The 24508-nt window shown below is 37.8% G+C and overlaps 2 protein-coding genes across 9 annotated transcripts in view; both read right to left on the reverse strand.

The window, feature by feature from the left end:
* LOC131664829 (uncharacterized) overlaps positions 1-21646 on the reverse strand; it is a 40410-nt gene extending 18764 nt beyond the window's left edge. For 3 of the 8 annotated variants that reach the window (XM_058936235.1, XM_058936234.1, XM_058936228.1), the window contains exons 1-2: positions 21537-21646; positions 18913-21213 (exon numbers count right to left, since the gene is read on the reverse strand). In XM_058936235.1, the coding sequence (XP_058792218.1) occupies positions 18913-19006 (94 nt within the window). In that variant the 5' untranslated portion in view covers positions 19007-21213; positions 21537-21646. The other 5 variants (XM_058936230.1, XM_058936231.1, XM_058936233.1 and 2 more) reach the window with 5 other exon arrangements.
* Positions 2885-4786, reverse strand: LOC131664828 (uncharacterized PE-PGRS family protein PE_PGRS54-like). The gene is made up of 2 exons (XM_058936227.1): positions 4689-4786; positions 2885-4355 (listed from the first exon to the last, which is right to left on the reverse strand). Exons 1-2 carry the CDS (start codon positions 4701-4703, stop codon positions 2979-2981), a joined length of 1392 nt encoding a protein of 463 aa, XP_058792210.1. The 5' UTR covers positions 4704-4786; the 3' UTR covers positions 2885-2978.
* Positions 21647-24508: the final 2862 nt, after the last annotated feature.

Consider the following 24508-nt stretch of genomic DNA (forward strand, 5'->3'; position numbering starts at 1 on the left):
AGATTTAGAAGAACTCTAGCCGTTTTTCATTCCATTTTTCTGAAGCCTGATACATCTTGTAAGCATTATATCATATACTGGAGAAAACCGGCCACCATACAATGAGGGTCGTAAGCGTTGATGTGCCGGGTGGGTGCCTGGAGATCTTTACGAGCGGGAAAACCGGGGACCAAAAACCAATAAATAAATAAATGAAGAGATTAACGTTTACAAGGCTCGCTGTGTTTGTCGCGAAGTCAAATTAGTGTATCTCCTCGTTTGCGTAGTTTTTCAGCAAATGTGTTAGGTAACTGCGTGCACTAGTTAAGCTGTAAGCGTTGCGTGTACTAGTTAAGTAATAAACGTTACGTGGTGTATGTAATAAGTCTTGAGTTGTAAGCACGGTGCATAGTACATGCGCTAATTCTTAAGTTAATTAGGAAAACCTTTGTGCACATCGAAATGTAATCAAGAGTGACGTTTTATAGCTGCGAAAGTATTGTTGACGCATTCTGTTAAAGTTAAGCGAACTACTTAATAACTACGTAATTTTTTGTTAGAAACTACGTAATGAAACCGAAAAAGGATGGATGCGAATAGCTTGTAAAAGTGCGAAGTCGCAAGTAAGGCTTTGACTGAAGTCGAGCGGTAGGCACAGGACACTCGTTTGCTGCACGGCATGGCAGCAAGATCAGTATGAGACTTCTTAAGGCTGGCATGTCACCTGAAGCAGAGCTCCAGGGTGCTGAGTTACTTTTGGCTCGGTATTAGTGCGCGGACTGTAACGGAGTCGTGGCCATTCAGCAAACGCAAGAGCAAAAACTGGCGCACGATCGTTCCGTTGGGCTTTACGTTGAGCTTTCAAGAGGGCACGACGATTTTGAAAGATGACGCGACTAGTACGGAGCAGGGAAGAGGGGTATCGAGCACAGACAGCAATCTGTAATAAGTTTGTGTTAGAGTTTAACAAGATCAAATCACATTTTTGTTTGTGTTTTGACGAGTGACGCGTCTCGTACGTTGCTTAACCTTAAGTATCACGAGAGTAGCAAAGTGTTCCACGTTATTGTATTGTAAAACCTCGTACTAAATGATTTCTTTGTTAATGAATTGTTTTGAATTTATCAAAACCAATAGTTGACTAAATCCCTGCTCCGCGTAACCCAAATACAACACCATGTTAAATGTGAGCGATATCGTGAACCAACGAGTGGCCCTTTGTGAACGTAATTTGAAACTTGCATTAACGCAATTTACCATCACGAAATATTTTGATGCATATTGATGTGTAAGATGCATAATTTAAATTACGTTTTCATAGTATGTTAAAGTAAAAATCGCAGAAACTTGTACATTTTTAAGCAAGCGATATCTTGAATATAGGAGTTTTTAATTAAACAAACAATAGTTTTAATTAAATAAAAAATAGCAGCAGAAAAAAATTGCTTTGTATAAAAACTGTGAGAATGAATGACAGGTGGTAATAACTCCATATAAATATTATACAAAGCTTCAATAGAAGACTTATTAACTAAGCGGAACTTAAAATTATTCTTTCACGATATATAAAAACCATCTATATTACAGCATAAAAAGAAAGCAAATACTTACATACTATTTAATCATTAAGCGAAGAAATTTCTTAGATATGAGGTTGGAAATATGCATAAGAGACATTATGCGAAAAGATTTAATAAATAAGCTTGAATACTTTAATTTTTAACTACACCTTTTGTATACTTTCAAATATTTTCAAAATTCTTCTTATACATATATCGCAGAAGCATTAAATTTCCCATAGTGTCATTCCTAGCTTGTCTCCTGTTCTATTGACATCTACAATGGTATTAACTATGTGATCACGTGCATTATCTCATCGCAGTTTTAAACATAAGTTTATGACTTTTTCGTTAACCAACAAACAAGCCAAACAGCTAGGCTCATTAAGCTGTATTCTATATCAGTGAATTAGCTAAAAAAGAACAACAAGCTAAGCAAAAGAGAAACAAAACTAGAAGCATTTTCAGCGTGGTTATGCTCCAAAGTTACAAGTCAAAAAGATAGTGTATAGTCAAACATCCAACTGCGTCGCACGCGTGCTGCAGTAGTGCAAAGCGGGGATTCGTCAGCCGCATGCGTTCTCTTTCTTTTTATGTGCAAAAGTCTTTTAAACCTCTCTACCTAATTTTGCTCAAGGCATTGCTTAGCCTGAATCTTGTTCTCTCATATTTCCACTTGACACACGATACATTTTTTTTTATATTTACCTAATTTCTACTTTTAACAGGGGGTGCCATTGAAAAATGCGAAAGCAATTCATTTGGAATGCAATAGGAATAAACGCTACGAATCATTCTCGTGCTTTGTCTGGATTTTAGGTAAATTGTTTGTATCAGCTTAAGCAATGAAATAAGAATCAATTTGCTCTGTTTTTTTAGAGTTATTTTCGTTAGATATCTCATTTTTTCTCTTCGAGTGATAGCGACACTCTGTAATGACAAATAATAGAATACCTATATACATGACAAGAAAATCGACCAGTTTAAACAAAATATGAATTGTTGTTTGTTATTTTTCTTTTTTTCAGCGATGCCGTTTTTTTAGAATAAATATTTAATGTAATTATGAAATGTTATAAGTATAAGATAATATTAGAAATTGTGGAATAAAAATACCTATGATTTACAGTTCTGGCCCATGTATAGGAAATAAAAAGTAGCATGTATGTGTGTGTGTGTGTGTGTGTTTGTTTCGTTTTTTTTTTCAGTTAATATTTCATTCAAATTGAATCAGCTTACTTTTATTAAAGTACACTCTTATGTTTCATCAAAGATAAAGTTTTATTGGGGGGGGGGGGCTTGTAAAAAATATATATAAAATAATTTAGATCAACATAATTAAATATTTTAAACTTTTATTTAATGGCAAAAGATTGTGACGAGTCTTATCATCACACGTACATCATATAAAAATATTTATTACACTTAATTTTGGCAAGTTTATTGACCCAAACCTACGTTGAGAGACCCTTTACCACCTATTCCACCCAAACCTAGATCCAAACCACCTCCAGCGCCACCTTTTCCATTTCCGTTTATATTTAAAGCAGTTCCTTTGCCACCTTTTCCACCTATACTCAAATGACCTCCAAGATTACCTTTTCCATTAACATCCATGTTGGAACCTCCCCTGTTACCACGGCTAGATTGCCCTTGACCACCAACGTCTACATTGGCTTGAACTTTGTGGTCACCTTTTCCTTTAACACCAACATTGGTGCCAACTTTGTGGCCACCTTTTACACCTACGCCTGCGTTTAAACCTCCGCTGGTACCATCGCTACTTTGTCCTTGACCACCAACACCCACGTTGGCATCAACGTTGTGATTACCATTACCATTAACGTCTATATTAGTATCAACTTTGTGGCCACCTTCTACACCTACACCTGCCTTTAATCTTCCACCGGTACCTTGGCTAGTTTGTCCTTGACCGCCAACGCCTACATTGGCATCAACTTCGTGGTTGCCTTTTCCATTAACGTTTATATTGGAATCAACTTTATGGCCACCTTCTACACCTACGCCTACGTTTAAGCCTCCACTGATACGATGGTTCGATTTTCTTTTGCCACCAACTTTGGATCCAGCTTTCTTCTGATCACCTTTTCCATTAACATCTATATTAGATCCAGCTTTTTGGTTACCTTTTCCTTTAACATCTACATTGGAGTCAACTTTGTGGCCACCTACTACACCGACATCCATGTTTAAGCCTCCACTGATACGATGGTTCGATTTTCCTTTGCCACCAACTTTGGATCCAGCTTTCTGATCACCTTTTCCTTTAACATCTATATTAGATCCAGCTTTTTGGTTACTTTTTCCTTTAACATCTACATTAGAGTCAACTTTGTGACCACCTTTTCCATCAACGTCTACGTTGGTATCAACTTTATGGCCACCTTGTACACCTACGTTTAATCCTCCGTTGATTCCTTTGTTAACTTGGCCTTTACCATCAACATCTACGTTGGATTCAACTTTGTGCCCACCTTTTCCTTTAACATCTACATTGGTATCAACTTTATGACCACCTTCTATTCCTATGTTTAATCCTCCGTTGATTCCTTTGTTAACTTGGCCTTTACCATCAACATCTACGTTGGATTCAACTTTGTGCCCACCTTTTCCTTTAACATCTACATTACTACCAGCTTTTTTGTTACCTTCTACGTTTAGTTCTCCACTGATATCATGGTTGGCTTGTCCTTTGCCACTACCACCTAAGTTAAGACCTCCTTTCCCTTTGCCATCAAGGCCTAGATTCGGTCTAGCAATTGCCGAAGCAATTACGCCGAACAAGACCAAAATAGCCTGTTATTGGAGGAAACAAATCATCTTATTAATATTAACTATCATTATTATATTTATATTATAAATAATAGTCTATCAAATGACATATTAAACTATTACATTACGAAATAGATACTTGTAAACTTGATCATTATAATCTTTTATATCTCAAATTATAAGGTTTAAGGTACAAGTTTTCAAGAAAATAGTTAATTTTTTTAAAATGTTTCGAATTTCTTAAATTGGCTTTGCATTTTTTCTAGTACATGCAAATGAATTTTAATATAATAATCAAGGTAAAAATTCGATAGCAATAGAAAATTATAAGTAATACGCTGCAGTCCTATAACTTACCAGTTTACTTGACATGTTGCTTATTACAAATCTCTGATCTGTATGTACAGTCTTCTTTTCTTTCTCTCTTTATATACTCAAATTAGCGGCATTTCTTGTGCCTACAAATAAAAAAAATTACAGCGACACACAATACGTATCGGAGTGCAGTTTAATCTGTTTTGTCGTCACAGGTGATGTTAGCAAACAGGGAAAATTTCTGAGTTCCACTTGTGATAATGAGATAATGTTAACATTGTTTCATGCTAATACAACTAAGTTGAAAAACTGATCAAATTATTATATTTCAACATATTGCCATACAAAAAAAAATAAATCATCAGGTTTTATGTGGTAACGACGAAAGTCATTTGATATAAACATATTTCTATGAATACTAGAATCTTCATTATAAAAAAGATATGTTTTTATAATGCAGGGTTTATCGAATGTTTATATTACTATATACGTACCGTCAATTTTGGACAAATTTAATTGCCAAACAGCTATCTTGATGTTTAATTATGTTTAGTTTTAATATCACTCAATCTTAACATGATATAAGTTAACCCATTAATCCTATTTTTTACCCTTCTTAATAGAAGGTAAAGACTCTTTAATACACATTTTTAATCTTTTTAATTCTTTTTAATACACATTTAAAATCTTTATTACGCAGTGTAACATATCGGTCATTTTTTATAAAAAATTATGTGGTACCTCATCGAGCAATACAAATGATTTGCTTCCTATTTTTCAAATATAATTTTTGCTCCCTTGTAAATAAAATATGTATAAATAAAACATGAATATATTAAAATAGTCAATATTCCACAATAGATAACTACAGTAAATTAATATTTGTATGACGAACAAAAAATAATATAAATTTCCTGATACCTAACCTTTATTATAACTTGAAGTTGTAATTAATAAACTCTAAAAAAATATTAGCTTAGATAATAAATTTTCTGACCTTTTTTTTCATATATTTGAAGGAATGGATATTACAAAAATAGGTAAATAATAAAATCATTCGTTAAGCAAAATCTATTCACATTATGAACATAGTCAAAAATGGTATTCTGGTTATCTGCGTTTCAAATGCTTAAGAAAACAAGAAGAAAGTAAGATAGTGACAAACACTTATTGATGTTACTACACTACATTTATTAATACACCTAAGCGCTAATCTACCTTTTGTAAATTTAGACTTATACGGGAAAACCTCATTGCCAACACTAGACATGTCGCGGTCGGGAATAAAAAGGGGTAGGATATTGTCCAGCATCAGGTACAGCGGAAAATCCATGTAATCTTCACATCGCACCTGCCTTTCTAATTACAGATTGTATCCTAGTAGCACAAATTGATAGTCTCCCCCTTGTTTTCTTACTGAGCAAAATAGATATTATGTACGAAGGATATATAGTCAATTAGTTTATCTCTTAAAATAGACGATTCGATTTGCTCACTTTAAACCAGTTGTTTTTTTTGTTTTCAGGTACGTCATTATTATGTGAGTACACAAGAGCACTTATTCTGAAGGCCGCAATTTCAAAAAGTCTCCGCTACATACATATCTGCAATCGTACATAACGCGTATTTATTTGTGAGTGCATATGTCTCAGACAGAGGTATTCAAGGGGTTAAGGGTATGATCACATGAATCAGTGAAAAACAATGAAGCGGCTTTAATTTGATTCGTGACTTTGAATTCTACATTCTGATGATATAACAGCTGTTCAAACAACGTTGACGGAAATTTATTGCCTTTCTCACGATCAACACAGTCAAATAGACGAATACATTTTATAAACAGTATATTATTCAATTTAGCAACATTGCATTACTGAATATTTTTAATCATTAACAGTTTGCTTATTGTATATTATCTTGTATCACATACTTTTATGGAAATATGACAATAATAAAAATATACGCATGACACTTGATGTATAGTCCGAGTGCCAAGCTGTCAAGTGTACACAGCATTTATTGTAAATAAACGGAAATAGTTATATATAGCGATCATTACGTAAAATAATTATTGACTTACTTATAAAATAAAAAAAGTATTATGTACTCTCCAATTATTGAGAGAGAAATCTAGTAACAATGTCACACTTTCGCAGACAACCTCAAATAGATATAACGCGCATTGCCATTTCAATACACTGTTCTAACCTTATGTCTCTGACTACATCATTCAGTTTTTTTTATGAGCTTGACAACCTATATTACCAACTAAAAGTAGACGACACATTGAGCTTGAATAATAAAACACTCAGTCTTGAGAAAGTTATGCCAATTTACCTACTTATGCTGACATGCTGAAGTTTCATTGCCTCCTTATAATGTCATTGTATTTCTTATTCTAATTAAAGTTGTTCGAAAGCTTGACACGTGGTAACCAACAGTCTGAATAAATGAACAAATCTATATTTTTGACAATTATCTAAATTCTGCTATGGCAAAGATAAGTTTGAAATGGTTGTGCATTTTATCTAGATTTTTTTTATTGCTCTACGACCACATCCAGCAAGGAATTTCACCACGAATGGCAGAGCAAAATGAGATTTTTTTATCTTGTAATTTCACACATTTTTCACATAAAACTGTAATAATGCTCAGAAATGTATTTTTAATTGTTTCAAATCTGTCAAACTATGCATACCTATTCAAAATTTCAGCATAATAACAAAATCATTAATGTTACTGATAACTTTCTTTTGTCAGAAATTCAACATTAATTAAATTTTCAGTTAATAATCAAAAGACGCCCTGTGCAATAGACAAGTTGGAAATAACTTCCTACAGCTAAATTATTCCCGCATCGATCTTTTATACAGTTACCGCGGTCGAAAAAGAAAAAACTGTTCGCGACAAGTGAAGACTAATCGATGGTACCTCGCGAGCAGTGCTTTTGGCACATCCGCAGCGTTGACGTCTCGCGTGGCTAATTGAATTTAACGATATTTTAATGAATGCAAGCTTGGCGTATTCGTATCGTCTTTTCCTATTTTCTCTCAGAAGTCACGTATAATACGACTTGCTGAAATTCTGCTGCTACGGAAAGGAACCGATGCTTTTCAATAAAACCGCTGTTACAAAAAACAGTAGTCACGAGCGATCAACGCATGTGACGTGCGCTAACGAGACCTTTAAATCGAGCAATTTTTCGTCTTGTTTTCCAGACTAACGAGCTAAAATTAATGAGACGTTGTTAGGGGCTTTACTTGTTTAATGTCACCGTTTAATACGTATACAAGTGAGGTTTTCTAATGAGACTTCATGATCATGAATGGTGATTAATAAACTTGCGTATAGTTGGTCGTATCAATTTATTTTCTCACGCTCACATGCATAGCTTTACTTTATACTCAACATTTCAGTGGACATTTTTACATTTCACACTATACCTGCTAGATGGAAATTTTTATCTTTTGTATAATTAGTGCAATTAATTGTCTTTTCATTGATCATTCGTTTGGAATGTGCCATATTTTCAGTTTTGGACTTGGAATATTATAACTGTTTTTAAAAACACATGCAAATCGTTGATGGTCCAAGTGCTAGAATAAAATTGATGAAACTAGAGAATCACAGCGAGCTTTCACTAATCGAATCGATGACTTTCAAGAAGTATCTTGTAATGTCAAAGTAGATTAGTATTTCCGAGCATTGCGTTGTACAAACAGATTAAAAGTTGTAATCCAAAAAAGAAAAGTTTTACAAGGCCAGCCACACTGGCGGCGCTTAAAAGCCTGCAAGAAGCCACGGCATCGCGACAGAACAACAGGAAGAGTAAGTATTACAGACAAGGAATGAAGCAGTTGTAAGTGTGCCGTATCGATTAAACAAAGACTGCGCTTGAGCGTTCAAGCAATGCTTCCATGCGGCAGCGGGCTTAGCGGATATCTCGGCGGCGACGATGTTTTCCAGCTCATCGACTTGCGGCAAGTCGACGGCGCCGAATTTTTCCGCGCGACGCGTCGCATGTCGATGCTGCATTCGCATAGCGCTCACTGAGCATCTGCATTGCCGACGCGACTTGCGACCACGTGCATGGAATCGTTCTTATTTTTATTAGGCCAATATCTTGCGGAAGACATATTATACACGTGCATAAAGCACACTTCTTATCGGAGTCTGCTTACTTTAGTACTACGCTTTATCTCGTCGCAGTATAATGTTTTTTTCTGACTCTTGTCTTCCATTAAAATGAACGTGCACAGCAGCTTATGTCTTGTAATAATAAAACTTTGAAATTAGTTTCGTTAATCTGTCTCACGCGACTATTTTTTGCCCTTTCTTATTTTTGTAGTTGCAAGGATGCGCTAAAGGATGGCACAAAAACGAGGAGGAAGGTAGCCGAAGACTGGTGAATTTTGAAAACGTTTTTCTGATATTCGGATTTTATGGACAGATCTACTTTTTCGTAAGAAAGAAAGATATCTGGTTAGTATCGCTGGAAATTTTGAATCTCCCATATACGTTGATAGTGGATTACCCGTGAGCTTGCGGAATGTAATATTTAAGCGGATTATAGATTTATGCAGCTAATCTCTAAATATTCATGGCAATCTCATTTGTCGATCCTCGATCTTCAGATCCAATTACTCACGTGCGCGTGACTATTCTAATCACGACCACAAGCTTTCGGACTCTAAACTTCCGTAAAAAGAGCCGATAAAAATCTTTCCGTTGTCGATGCGCCGGTCCATCGAGATTTCTCTACAATTTAAAAAAAAATAGAGAAAAGTACTTCGGTTCCTTTCCCGAATCGATATTAGCATTAAGATTTGCAGTATCTTGCTAGCCCCGGTACAATTCAAGTCCAAGATCTTTCGAGTCGATGCCAGCTGCCGATGAGAGAATCGATCCGTTCGCATATGTAAGTGTAGCCTTAATCTTTAAGCTCTAAGCTTTTTCTCTCTTCTTCTTCTGACTCCTGCATGAAAAATTAGTCAGCTGTGAATCTTTTGTACGTGGAATATCTTACTAGCACAGCTTCTACACGCGTTGAGAAAATTTACGAGCATGATTTCCAAATATTTGCCAATAGACTATATAGACCGCGCATACGTATCAACGTTGGAAATTTTTTTGCTCATACTCGAATCAAAGCACGTAGCCGACATATAGCTTGATAAATTCGCCAATGCCGTTCACCTTTGCAGCAGCTAGTTTTCTATTAAAAAGGTCGTGCTAACAAAGAAAAAAAATTTACTTTGCTACAGCAGCACTGAAATTTATATATAAAAATAACTAGCCCGACGCTTTATAAATCTCTATTGGTAAAAATGGAGCCCTGCCAATACCTCTCTCTCTCTCTCTCTCACACACTTTGCTGTCGTCTTCATCGACCACCAACGATGACGAGGAGGCTTATATGCTTATCACGTCGCATACCCTCCTTCCGAAGAGCAACGAAATGAGGCAATTACGAGGCAGCGTATTATGTTTAGCCTGTGCGATCGCATTTGACCATAACGTTGACAGGTCGAATTTCTACTCTATGACCATTTATTAATATTCCGTATTTGTTCGATAATCGAAAACTGAAATGACAATTTACCAACAAGATGGATAATTAAAAAAAAAACCAATCTTAAATGTTTTAGAGGTAGAAAAAAGTGCAAGGCTCGTGTTCATATTACGAGAAGTCGTTGCACCAGTCAATTCCAGTCCCTTAATTTTCTAAGATCCCGGCAGCAGTAGCGGGAGCAGCAGTTTCATAAAACTCTCACTTTCCCTGCATCTCGTATCTTTTTATCTGATCTTTTTTTACTGCGAGCGCGCAATCTGCTCAAATATCTTATCGACCCACCCAATGACTATATGCTAAACCTGCTGCTATGTAAAAATTGATTAACAAAGTAATTTGTTCTTATATAAACGAATATCGAAGTATGAAAGTGCAATTTCAACTAAGGTTTTTTGATTTTCAGGTCAACGGAAAATCGGCCTGCAAGCTTATCCGTGTGCATCTGTAGCATAAGTGTGCCGCAAGAGCTTAAGCGATGAACAATTCATCGGCTACGGGAATTATAGTGTGCGCGGGATTTGCAAAAAATGCGCAAACCGTCGACGGACGTACTCGCATATTGTTATTACTGTTATTATTTATATTACATTACAGTTAATGTTATTTTCACCTATCACTTTTCTTTTTTTCGCAGACAAAGATTGCCGTTAACACTGTATACGTTATGCTAATAGAATGACAGGTTGTTGTGGAACAAACTTTGCGCATTGAACTTTGCCGGGCGCAGTGTTTTTATGACTCTGAAATTACTCGACCTATACGTCGTTAAAATCATATACGTTCTCTCTGGTGCAGTGCGCGAGCCACGCTGCCGAGTAATTAGCAAATGTTCGTGTATGAGCACGCGAGAACAGAGACAACTAATCGCAAAAAAAAGTTGCATGCTCAATATGTTATCGTCCACTCTGAGTGCGCCATGTGTTTACTGAAACGAATTATTTACAATTAGATATTCACAAATGATTAAATTATTCCCTCGTAATTTCCTCTGCGGTCTTAGTTTGCCCTGCGCGATCTTTCTCCCTAGTTTTCTACCCTGCACTTTGGCAATCTTCAATGAGAAGGTGTGTTACGTCGTTAAAGTTGATAACATCTAAGAACACTTATTGGTTTTTCCAAGCTTTCGTCTTAGGTACTTCTCGTGAACCATTAAGAACAGCTTTTCAATTACAAAAACCAATGAAACTTACCAAGTTTATAATTAATCCACGAAGATCAAATGCCAACCGTAAAAGTTATTGATTTTTCTGATTTTGTCAGAAGCCACGCAGGCAAGAATTGTTTTTTGAAGCTCAGTTTCTCTTGGCAAAATATGCATCCCCCATTTTCTACTGTTACTTATGTAACTGCCGCTTCTATACCATCTCTTGTTTTTTTCACGTCTGTATGCGGGTAAACTGGTAGATAGCAGCACAAGTTTAAATTGTGCAGGTATTTTTAAAAGTTGAATGAGACTGAGCAAAGTTTGTTTTTATTAGAAGCACCTTGACTAGATCCTCTCCTATTTTTAACGAAAATTCTTAGTTCGATAATAATACAAAAGCAAAAATATCTTTCTTTGTGTTCTAAAATGATAATAAAAAATACAAGGTATATGAAATTAAGGAGATACGAGTCTTTCTTTTGCTGTAATATTTTTGGTATACGGGAGTATAATAATGATCTCGTAATTGTTATTGTGACGTTAATTGTTCGAATAGAGTTTCAAAATAATAACTGAATATTTATGATGGAAAATATAAAAAGAAAACCAAAATGAAAATATCATTTCATTATTATTTTATATCGATCCGAGTCTTCTAAACTCACGAATAAAATTATGCGGATGCATAGCAGAATTATACTGGTAATGTCACGCAGGACTGACCTGAAACTCGAGATCTGTCAAAAACAAGGATCCGGAGTTTATTTCGAAACTTTCTAAACTACTTTGTTCAGAAAATAAAGTACATATCAAAATTAATGTAAATAGCTATATTATGTTTATGGGATTTATATGTCATTAACAAGAGCTTTTTCACCGATTTAAATCGTTTAATAAACGTACTTTCTAATTGTATACACATGTTAATGAATCTTTAGATAACTTTATATTTGAATGATTCAACTTCGCTAAACAGTAAAAGTAAGGTTGAACACGAAAAATATCGGAGTCTCGTAAACTTTTGACGGTTACGGAAACATAAACATTCCGTAGCATTGGATGAACATATTAACCAAACACAGTCAACATCGATTTTTCGTTCGTATCTCGCCTGTCGTTTCTAAAAACAAAATATCGCGGACAATAACACTACCATTTTGAAATTGTTAAAAAAAACAAAAGAAAGTTGCCGATACTTTAGCACATTGAGAGTAAAAGAAAAACTGTATCGAAGAAATCGGCCTATATAGATAATAAGGCAAGTCGACGCGGAGATAGAGCGAGTGTCAATAATGAAGAACCTCTAGGGGTCGGAAAAAATCGAATGGGTGGCAGGCACCCAGGAAGGCCTCTTACGATTTCACGAGTAAAGAAAAAAACTTAGAACCCTAATTTTGCCCTATTTATCTTTTCTTGTATGACTTTTACTATTATTATTTCATTTGCTCGGTCTCGTTTTGACGAAAGGAAATCCGATGTATCTGTCTTCTAGCTATAAGTGATTCGAGTCAAGCTTGCGTCCTACGACGAACTGATAACTCAGTGTAGCTCACTTTTCCTGAGTCTCCTTTCTTTTCTGTATTGTGGAGCAGTAGAAGTTTTATTAGCACGTTCATCTTCTAAACAAGATATTTCATGTTTCGACCAAATCACTATTTTTGTATATATTTGCCTTTTGTCAAATTTGTCCAAACTACTTTATCAAAACATTTACTTTTTCTTCTAAAAATACTTTTGTATCGAAATTAAAAACACAGTGATATCAAAATTTAATGCAGAAGCAACATTATTGCCAGAAACTAAATTTTCACCTTTTCATTGAATAAAATTATGTACGTTTTATTTCAAATTTTTTATAACGGCTGATAAATTGCTCCACTGGCGGTCGCCGAGAGATCAGTGAGCGTAAAACCACGGCCATTTTTCCAAGCAATCGCGAAAAAATGCCGGCAGACGATGGCGATCAATCGACAGATCAGAGGCAGCTAACCGTGCAATCGGGAGCCACTCGCGTGTATTTCTTTTTTCAAAACGCCATCTGTGCTGGCAGGTAAACATTTGGCTACCATATATCACGGCGGGAGTAAAGGGAGGAGAATGTTCATTACGCGTGTGTGCCAGCGTATACCACACGCTCGTAAATGTCTTTCGTGATCCTCCTATTTTAATTCTCCATACAGCATTTTTCAATTTGACTTTGTTTGAGTACGGAATTGAAGACTCTATCCCCTTCTGCGCGCTGCCTGGCATAAAATGCAATATCGCCCTAAAAGAGAATATTTTTCTTATGCATTAGAACGAAAAAGAGAGAATGTCCATCTTAATAAAATACGTGCAGCTACATTTCAAATTGAAAATCCCATAAGAGAATATTTTTTCAAGAAATAAAGCTTTAACCTCTATTCAATAGTTGTTCATTTAACTGAACTCAATTGTACTAGACAACGACTGTTTCTATATTCATTTGAGTGTCCTTCGCCGCCCATTATTCCAACCTCAAATACTACACCTCTTCCCTTCATTTCGTCTTTAGCGCCAACCGCTCTTTTATTGCTCTTTGAGTCTAAATGAATGAGTAGAAAGTGCAGAAATAAAAAGTCCACTTTTCCGTATATATAGTCACTTTATATAGGTGGTGGAGCAAAAGACAGTTTTCTCCGATATATCCTCGAAACCCTTAAAGAGAAAGGGAGAGAGAGAGAAAGAGACAGACAGGCAGTGGTGGGCTTGGCTTTAGCGGGTTCTCAATTTTTTATCCTTTATTTTGCTGCCTCCAAGTAGACACGGCGGAGAGAGCTGCATGAAAAGCTGCTTGAGTTCGAGGCAGCTGCTTGGATTAGCGATGACATGGCGTCTGTAGTGCAAAGTAGATAAAGCTTTGCGTTGTCGTTACTCGTTGGCATCTATTTTTGCTCGCTTTGTTAACGGTCTGCGCGCGCCATTCACATTCTTTTTCGAAAATGTCAATGCTTGGACTTTGATAAGTTTTAGTCAAAACTTTCGCTGACAAAGCTGAAGTACTTAGTCTTTTGTGTTCGAAGAATATTAAATGGATAAGAGAAAAATGTCATTCTAATGGATTAACACAGTGATAATACAAATCATCAGAGGATTTTTTATGCCCCATTAAAATATGCAGATGATAAAAGTTTGCACCACGCACATAATCATTTTTAAATCAAAAGGTGAAGTGTAATCGTAAATCAAATTAAATGTTCACACTACATTCGTACACGCGAGCTAAAGTACAAAATAAGCGAGGCTAGTCTGATTATAAAATTAGACTCGCGAGAAATCGGCATGGCCACCACATATCGTTACATTGAATTTATATCGGTGCGAACGAGAGTCGCGCGCAAGCATGTTGTACTTAATGCGTTGTCCCTCTTAGCCCCGTACAAGACCACTCTCTCTAAACTTCCCCTTTCCTTTTTGTTGCCCAATGCAGTTACATCATTATCGAGGAATATAGGCAATCGGACGTAGGAGTAATTGCAGTAGTTTCGATTTGGTGCGCACGATGGGTGACTTCGTTGATTGCTGCAAAAATTGGCTTACGGATAGTCTCCTCCGCCCTTCGCTCGGAGAAGAGAATTTCAATGTCTTTTTGTCTTTCTCGTTAGTTCGGATCGAATTTTCAGTCAGGTTTCAGTAATCTCCTTCGATTTGGTATAAACACGCATTTTTTTTAACGGATCTGATTTCAAGATGAGAAAATCTCAATTTAACCGAGCGACGACGAAACAAATATCACGGAGCATCGAAATTTTAACGGAACGAGTAATAGGATTATGAGTACGCTCACGCAAACACGCATACCCAGGTGCTGCCATGAATTAAAGCCCAGCATAGTGAATGAGAGAAAGAGCCAAAGCTCACTCGCGCTAATTTATGCGCCTGCCTCCCAGTGATATTAGGGTCGACCGTGTGCTCTGGCGAAAGTTTCAATGTGAAAATTGAGCGGCTGCTGTAGCGAGAACGGGCATCAGGCGACGGTAAGAAAAGATAAGTTGCAACAGTTGCAGTTAATTGCACGTGCGCGTTTTTGTTTTGGCTTGCTCTCTCGCGCAACGCAAATAGCACAGCGATACACAGCGGATGCAGGAATGCATGTCGGTTAAACTGGAACATTACGTTAAAACTAATATTTTCCAGAGCTATATTGAAATTTACCTCTAGATTAATAATTTAAAGATAGGATGTAATTGTAAGTTACATTGTAAATTTAGCTCGAGGTATTCAATGACAACATTTACAAAGTAAACAACCTGATGCGACATTGAACCCCCGAAATGACCACTAAAATTGTCCAACTCAGAAGGCAAGTCACGAAGTTGAGTCATGAAACAGACTCACTATTGAAAATAGTGTGTATAGAGCAAGTCTCTCCCTCTTTTCCTCGCTCCTAGAACAGTTATAACATTACAGCCTTTCTCTTCAGCTCTTACTATCCACGTACGCGCAGCAACAACAGTACCTGTGTAGTTTCCACCTACATGAGCTGTCCGCATGCTCAAGTTTGGCCCGCAGGGCATGTCCTAATTACAAAGCAATGTGTGGTCGCATGTAATTTCACGAAAGGAAAAAATTGACGTCTTCGCGACGAAGGGTAATTAAGTATCCTCCGGCATCTTAGCCCATTGTCTTGAAGAAAGGAATAGCGAGTCACGGCTTAATGAAGATTTCGAGAGGGCGAAGCTCTGTGTTTCCCACTCCTTTTTTCCTCCTCGCGAGTGAGAGCATTGGCGCGGTCATCCACTACTGCTAGCTTCCCGAGGCAGAGCCAGAACTTTAATCCCGGAAATTTTGCCATCGAAGGGCAGCTCGTTGATGGGTTTCCCATTTGACGCGAGGTGTATCACAACTAATGGACGTTTCACTAGCCTGAAGAGCTTGCAAGCTCTCGCACGATTTACGAGCTTTGGTGCCGCGAGTATCTGGCCGATTAATGGCATGTTTTGTGTACTGATTTCTACTACTTTGCTTCATTGGAGTGCTTTGTAGAGCAGAGCCAAAGTTTTCTGATTTGAAAACTCGCGCTTTCTTGTTTTTTATCCTCCACCCGATAAATCAGATTCCCACTTTTTCCATTGTCCTTTAGAAAGCTAATTGCGAACGGCATTGTATTCGAAGGAGCTCACACGCGGAAGCTTTCACCTAGTAAATAAGTCCACGTGGAAAGATCGACGGCGCATGATTTTGCAGCTTTTCTAAAAACTTGCTCACGTTTCTTGGTCAGCTCCCTAGAGCCTTGTATAATGCTGCGTGGCAACCAACAGCCGCTGGGATATTACAGTAAACGAGCAGCAATATTCTAGAAACAGACGTAAATTTTCATGCTTCTTTTTATTTTTCAGGCTCGCGTAAAAAAAAGGAATTTGAGATTGACCTTTCCTGATAGAATGATTTGAAGAAATTTATTTGCATTAGTATCGCTAGTGACATCGAAAGCTGATATCTATCTGAAATAAAAACGTTGACAGTGCGTGCATCCTTGATGAAGTTTTTCCAACGACGCTGATAAAAATAATCGTTAACGCGCGAAATGACCGTATCAAGTTAGTTCCGTGTACAGTACACAAGTTTTTGCCTTGCAGAGTTGAACTATAACAAAGAAGTTACTAAACATTGATTTTCAATAAAAGACTTGAACAAAGCAAGTCTTTGTTGAGTTCATTTCCCCCGTGGCTATGATACAGCCAAGAGCACAAAGTGCATGGCGTCGAAGCCACTCAACGATGCTTGGCAAGTGGCCATTCGCAAATGTTTGATTAGTTTGACTAAAGAAGAAAATATGAGAGAGCGCAACGATGTTTTTTCTAAAGTTCATCGCGTCTTACAATTCATAAAACTTTTCAACGTCTTTACGAGATAGAATATGGTCCAAACTTTAAGAAACAAACATTTTCCCTCGAGCCACTTCATATTTAAAAAGTCGCTCTCGCGCTGCACTCACGCGAACCAGTTGCTCAAGGTATATAAAAGACTCTTGGTGAAACGAAAATTTTTTTCCGAGTTTACAAGTCGCTTTTGCGTTTTTCAAGACGTACAAAAATAACTTACCAATAAAAATGATCGTTAAAGATAATCAGTCCGATAAATGTTTCATAGTAGGACTAATTTTTTTTTATTGTTAGGGTGCTTATTTATGATTATTGCGGCTCGAATAGTATATTTTTCGTGGGTAAGACGGTAATATCAATAAAGAGTAGAGGAGCTATGAAGGCTCGAAATTGATATTATATACATGTATTTTATCAAGCTTGCAATATTGCGTAAATTTATCAAATTATACGAAAAAACAGTGTAATGAATTATCGATTTAATACTGTTAGCAAGCGCACAATATGCTTCTATAATTTATGCACGCTATTATATTTAGTTTCTTGAACAGTTGAACTGTCGGTATTAATTTGTAATGTGGGATTCTTTAAGTAAACATTGTCAAACTTTTCTATTTATTAAAATCTCTTTTTAAGTAGTATTTAGCGTTTACATAAGTGATGATGAGTTTTTAAATACTTTATACGTAAAGTTAATTAACACAAGCGAGAAAATACTACAAAACAGCTTGGAAAATTTATAGAAACTCACATGAGGTTAAAGAACCGTTAACAATAGCACTTTACAGATTACAATGGGTTCATGAGTAATTTTGCACTCGATCTCGATTCATACGAAAATTTCCGAAATATAATTTGCAATTATGTTAATTTATTTAGTATTACTGAAATTGAAACGATCACAGAAAAACGAATACATAAAAATAAATATTTCACCTAAATCTGACATCGCTTGTTGTTAAGTTTTATTAAACTCAATTATTCTCGCAAGACAGTTTATTCAAAGGAACAGTATTTACTTCCGACAAAATGAAAACGGGATTGAGAGAGATGTTACGCAGGGTACAACGTTTTCCAATTTTAACTTGTGTATAAGATAAAAGGGGAAAAACAACTTTTCGCCGTTTGAAATGAAATCGAGGTATTGGCAAAAAGTTCGTTAATGAAAAACTAATTGAAATCAGTTTAGAAAAATACAGTTCAAAGAGCAAAACTGGCCTTAATTGATTGAACATTCGATCGCATTGTTGCTTAACTCGAGCACAAACCCACAATTACCGAGTAATTCAATTTTTCGGTTTGTTACAGCATAAACGCTTGAAACCACATGCACATACATGTTGTAAATATCATTAGCTCTGATTTAATATATCTAGTCGAAAGCTGAGTTATATATCTGTCTATTTATTTAAAATCATTAACGTTTAACGAGGGCATCTAGAGTATGTATAGCGCCAAAGAATTTAACACAATACGCATCACGTCAAAGAGAATACTCCATTAGTTCAATAATGCAAGAGTGCACTGTGGCTCTTGTCTATAAAATATCAGACCAACCTCGTGAATTCTTTCCAGCACAATAACTGGCATAAGCTTCTTCTTTATTCCTTTGTGAATCGTCAACTATACTCAATGTCTTTTTTTTCCTGCATTTATAAAACCACAGTAACACGCTTAAACGTGTCTTTAAAAAGAGGCCAGACTCACCTGGCTGAACGGTGGAGTCGGGCTTTGGTGGGTCCGGTCGGCCAAGTGCTAGTACCGGCAGCAGGAGTAGCAGCAACAGTAAGCTGCGCTGCATCTCGTTGGGGGCCGCGGTCAGGCCGCTGCCACTCCGATCCGCCGCCGCCGCCGATGATGCCCCGTGATGCTGCCAGGCTCCTTCCGATTCACTAAGGCAACCTCTCTCTCTCTCTCTCTCTCTCTCTCTCTCTCTCTTTCTCTCGCGCTTGCTCTTCTTCACCGCCCCCCTTCTTCTGCCTTTCTTGCTCGAGAAACAAAACACTTCTGTTTATCACACGACTGAAAGATGTGGATCGGCGAGCTTTTATGACCGGAGCCTCGGAAACTCATGGAATATTTTAATGTAACTCTGACAGAGTTGTATTACTGAAATATTGGTCAACCGATCACCAAAGATACTCTGCAGTTTAAAGTTTGCTTAGCGAGCTTCGATGCTGTTTGAACGAACACTTCATCGCTCAAATTGATATAATCCAAACGCGGAAATAACAAAAATTATCAATATTGTGAATGCAGATTTATTGCAGCTTGAAATGAAATGGAAACTGTTAATAAGATAACGTTTATGGAATGTTCAAAATTGAGAAAAATTTTAAATCACTGAGTTCTCTTTTACTTTCGCAAAATAAGGCTTTTTTTAAAATCAATATTACGTAAATTTCCGAAATAAGCTCGCGTCGTATTTTTATCTTTATTTTTTATTATTTTGGCACTGAGCGTATGGAACTGACGTGTACATTTCCTCGAAGCGACTTGGAATGTATATATGTACGTCACAGGTCAGCGGGGACAGCCGAGGTTTTTTTTTGCTTTCCTGTTTGGCCACTGCGACGGACGAGAAACGCGGCTAAACGATGTGCAAACGTTAGGATGAATAGGAAGAGGCTACCGTTGCCGCCATCGCCGCGTGCGTGGGAGTTCAGAACAAGTTTCTTTTTCAGTTTTCGTCCTCCCCTGCCGTCGTATCTACACCCCCGCGAATTCTTTTATTTGTCTTTTATTTTCGTTCGTTAAAATACGCCGTTCGCACTTTGTAAAGCCGATTTATCTAAGCGCGAAAAGTTTGTTGAAGCTTTGCCGTTCTTTCATTTCGTACGGGCCGCAGACTGATAAACGTTCGTCCGATTTATATCAAACACCCACACGCGCAATTATATTTGAACGTAATTGAAACGCGGCATTGATCTACAGATACTATAAGAGGGGATTTTCAAATGTTTGCATTTTCCGGTGTAAATGCAATAACTCATTTTTATTAATAAAGTCTATATACTGTTGAGTAAGGTGTACGTATGGTCGAGTTCGATACGAACGAAACGGTAAATGTTAATTTAACGCCACACACGTATCGCATTCATGGGTTTGTAATTACGTAAATACGACTTTGAAATCAACCAAATTAAATATTTTGTAGTAGCAGTATATAGAGAGAGGTATTGCTTGCTGCTGTTTTATTAACGCGGGAAGTTAATAATGCACATATTTCGGTCGCCGCTTGCGTAGTTGATCGATTTGCGTTTCGTTTATAAAATGTGTCGTGAACTACACTCGCATGCCTTTTTCCCTTTAAATTACACCTAATTGCCACCCGTTTTGATTGTTAGTGGTGGTTATGTATTCAGAACGGAAACGCAGTCCGATTCGCGAAGGAAAAAACAAGAAATGCAGCGCAAAGAAAAGAAAAGCAATCTATGCCTTGATCGCAGAAACAAGAAGAAAAAAAGAATAAGCAAATCATCGGGCGATTTGCTCGTTGCTGCGCACGCCCGATATTCTTCACGGGCGTACACGACGCAGTATATAATCGTCTCGACGTCGCCTGCTATATACGACACGAAGAGGTCAGTCGCACGTGAAAACTGCCGGGCATCGGCCCATGCTGGTGTAAAAAACTACCCGCGTTCCTTGCGGTCGCTCGCGGGGACGTGCATGCGACGGCGCATCGATAGCGCTCGCGCGCGTGCGACTCTACACTCGATGACCTTTACCGACGGCGAGCCCGAGGAAAATGAGCTAGAGGTGAGAAAGACGTGGGAAAGCCGCTGGTGAAGATACATCTGATGGTCGTTCTGGTGATAAAATTTACCGGGAAAATCACATATCTGCGGTGGCGCGTGGCTGTGCCCGCACACTGCGCGCTCGTCTCGCTTCTAGCCGTTTCTCGCTCTCTCTCTCTCTCTCTCTCTCACGCCGCTGATCGATCAGACTTCGGGCTGCGCTGCATTACAGCACCAGTGGCAGCGCGTGTGCCTGCTTGGCTTTCACCTGCGCAAGCAGCGTATGCGCGCGTATCTGTGTGAGTCATCTGGCGCAACCCCCTACGCCGTGCGACCGAGATAGCGAACGAGCGAGCGCGAGAGAGAAAGCTTTTTGCAATCACACGAGTCCGCAGTCAAACGGCAAAACAGCTACGTCTGTATGTGTTTTTCTCGAAAGCGCGTAATTAAGCGTATGCAGGTCGAGCGCGTGCGAGAACAAAGAGCCCGCTGCTCGATGTCCAATTATACGTGATATGCCTTTTGTTTCTCTCTCTCTCTCTCTCTCCCTTTCTCGCGCGCGCGCGCCTTCGCTCTCTTGCTTATACCAACCCCCTTATTTCTCCTCCTTGATATCGCGCAGCGGCACAACTACAAGCACTACTCTGCTTCTTTCTTTCAGTACGCTCGCTCTGTATTTTCGGGCTCGGCGCGCGCGCGGCCCGCAGCAGCAGCAGCACTGACGCGCAGCTACCTACGTAGCTCGCGGCAAAGCTGCCGGTTCGTCGTCGTATGGTCGTTCGAGCGCCACGACGTCGGGGCGCCGGCGCTCTACATTCCTCCCCTCCTGCGCCCATGCTAAGCGAGGGCTTTACATCGCGTGCTGTCTCTTGTGTGCTTGCTCTATGCGATTTTCCTCTGCTTCTTTTTTTCGCATGCGGATTTTTCGTTTTTTCTTTTCCCTTCTGTTGCGAATGAGCTTTTGCGATTTACTGGCTTGATTGATTTTTCAAAGGCTGCGTGATTGAGAAACACGAATGAATGGCTTCGTTTCGGGGTGGTTATCAATTTTTCCGTTTTCTGTGTTTGTTTCTAGAAGCGATTGGTCGTCGTTCTGTGATGAAAAAGCGATTTTCTAGCTTATCAGGAAAGTTGATGGATCATTTTTAAATACTAGGCGGATATGCCCATTAACGTTTCGATTAATTCTAAATCGTCTATTTCTCGTATTCATTGACAATCCTTCAATATTTCAAACGCATAAATCATCTTTCTTTTAGGACACCCCTGAATACCTTTCGTTAATTGCATTCCTACTCTCATTCCTCGCGTTACGGGGTCAGAAAGTCACATTCTTCTGTCGGATATTATAAAAATCACTCAGTTAAAACAACTTACTTACTACGATTCCCTATAGTATAATTGATAAATATTATTTTCATAATTAAATAACATACTATTTAGTTATGATAAAATAAATATAAACTTAATTCAGTATATAAGAAATCTCAACCTTACGAAATAACCTGCGCTCTCCATTAGTCTAGCAACGCGCGATAAAGAGTATCAATCAAAACACTCTCAAAAAAAGAAGAAGCTCAAACAACAAGAATCCAGCAATGGCATCCAATTTGATATAACCGACCATCTTTTCATCAAAAGCCCTCGTTCTTTTAGTCTTTAGCCGAGTCTCACGCGAAGAAAGCAAAAAAAGAGGCTTACGAGCCAAGACCCGCGCGTCCTTTTGGCAAGGCTCTGTCTCTTGTTGGCAGTATGAAACAGTTGCAATTGGGTTCGTAATCGCTTTTTTTTCCAGCCTTCTCGTTACAACGATTGACCTCGGGTGTCTGCCCGCAAACTATGCTTGTTTTCTGTATGTAACATCGAAATGCTCTCACACATTCTTTCCGGTTTGATGAAATGTTTTAGCTTTTCATATTCTATGCTGCGCGATTATTTTGGTCTTAATCTCTGTCCACGCTATACTTTATCTCGGAAATGTAATTCACATTTATTTACAATCTCCATGAAATACAGTTTACTAGGTAATCATCAATAGAGAAAGAAAAGCATTGCTGGAATATTGCACAAGTTGAGAGTGCGATTGTCAAGTAATTAACTCTGACAGAAAATTATTTCAATCGACACGTTGTTGGAATAATTCAAGCAGCACACTTTTACAATAATCAACGTTGTACTTTTTCTCTGCGCAAGCTGGAAATGGTGTCGCAGGTGAGAAAATTGTTTTCATTTTCTCTTTCGCTCTCTCAGGTGTGCACGGTATACAAATTTAAATTGTTTTCTAGGTTGGCAAGTCGATATAGCCAGCAAAAATTAACAGCACGCACCTGTCTCACATTGTGAGTTTCAGGTTTATTATTATTTTGATACGACTGAGCTTAGTTCAAAATTATGAAAAACAAGGCAAGAGATTGTTATTTCAATTTGATATATGTATATCGCTGTCTATAATATCCTTGAGCGAATTTCATAGCGTGGAGAAATATATTAATTTATACGGTGTTTACGACTAATGCTAGTTCATTATTTCGCGATATGCGAGCAAATAAACATCATTGCGCGATCACTGATAATTGCGAAATACACGTGTGCAAACGAGAAGCTGCGCGATGAATCAGCGCGCGTTGAGTCACATCAAGGCAGAGCGCGCGAGCACGTGCAATCACCTTTGCCCTTGTTAGAAGATCGATGCCTAAAAATGCAGAGTCCTCTCTTTTAACGCGCTCGTTCGAATATTCAAGAAAATCTCACTTTTGCAATGTTTATATATATATACAGAAAAACTCGATCAAAGTTGTGTGTGGCAGATCCATTTCCAAACTATCTAAATCGATCTCGTGACGTCGAGAAAGGACAGCCGCGTCTGCGTATATACTCAATTAGGAAACTTCAGCAGTCGTCATGCATAATGGGGCAACTTTCCTTTTCGGTGCCGCATCTTTATTGACAGATTGCTTTTGGAAACCCGTTCGTTGCGACTGTGGCCCACTTTTACCGCTTTTTTTGCTTTCGCACGTGTAACCAGTCTCTTATAGTAATCGCCCGGCTTCGCGTAACTTTGGCGCCGCTCTTATTGGTAAACGCGAGATCGATTAGAGAAATTTGACGAAAGAAAAAGTTGCGATGACCAAAGTTGTGCGTGTGATTCATTTCGGATTGGTTTTTAATGAAGTAATCGCGTGTAAATTTGGTTGTGAAAAGATTCTCGATTACTGATTCCTTTTCAATACAAAAATTTCACTGATTACTAAAGAAAAAAAACTCAAAACATGACTTGTTTACAATTTATCGACTTTCATTTCAAGATCTTAAACTTTCACGGTAAAAGAATTCTGCGCATTTATGTCACCTTATCAGCATTGAACCACCAAGAAATGTCGAATTAACAAAGTTGTTATTTTTTCTCACTTTTCCGCAATTAACAAATAATATTTATAATATATTTTGTGTTTTCGTGTTGAAACCGTAACGCAGTCTTGCGTGAATATGCCAAAACTCATTAAAAAAAGAAAAAAGAAACACACACAGACATACACCCATACATGAAACACACCTACAACATA

The sequence above is a fragment of the Phymastichus coffea genome, unplaced genomic scaffold (genome assembly GCF_024137745.1).
Source record: "Phymastichus coffea isolate CEN01 unplaced genomic scaffold, Cenicafe_Pcof_1.1 PCOF00046, whole genome shotgun sequence".
Classification (NCBI taxonomy): Eukaryota; Metazoa; Arthropoda; class Insecta; order Hymenoptera; family Eulophidae; genus Phymastichus; species Phymastichus coffea.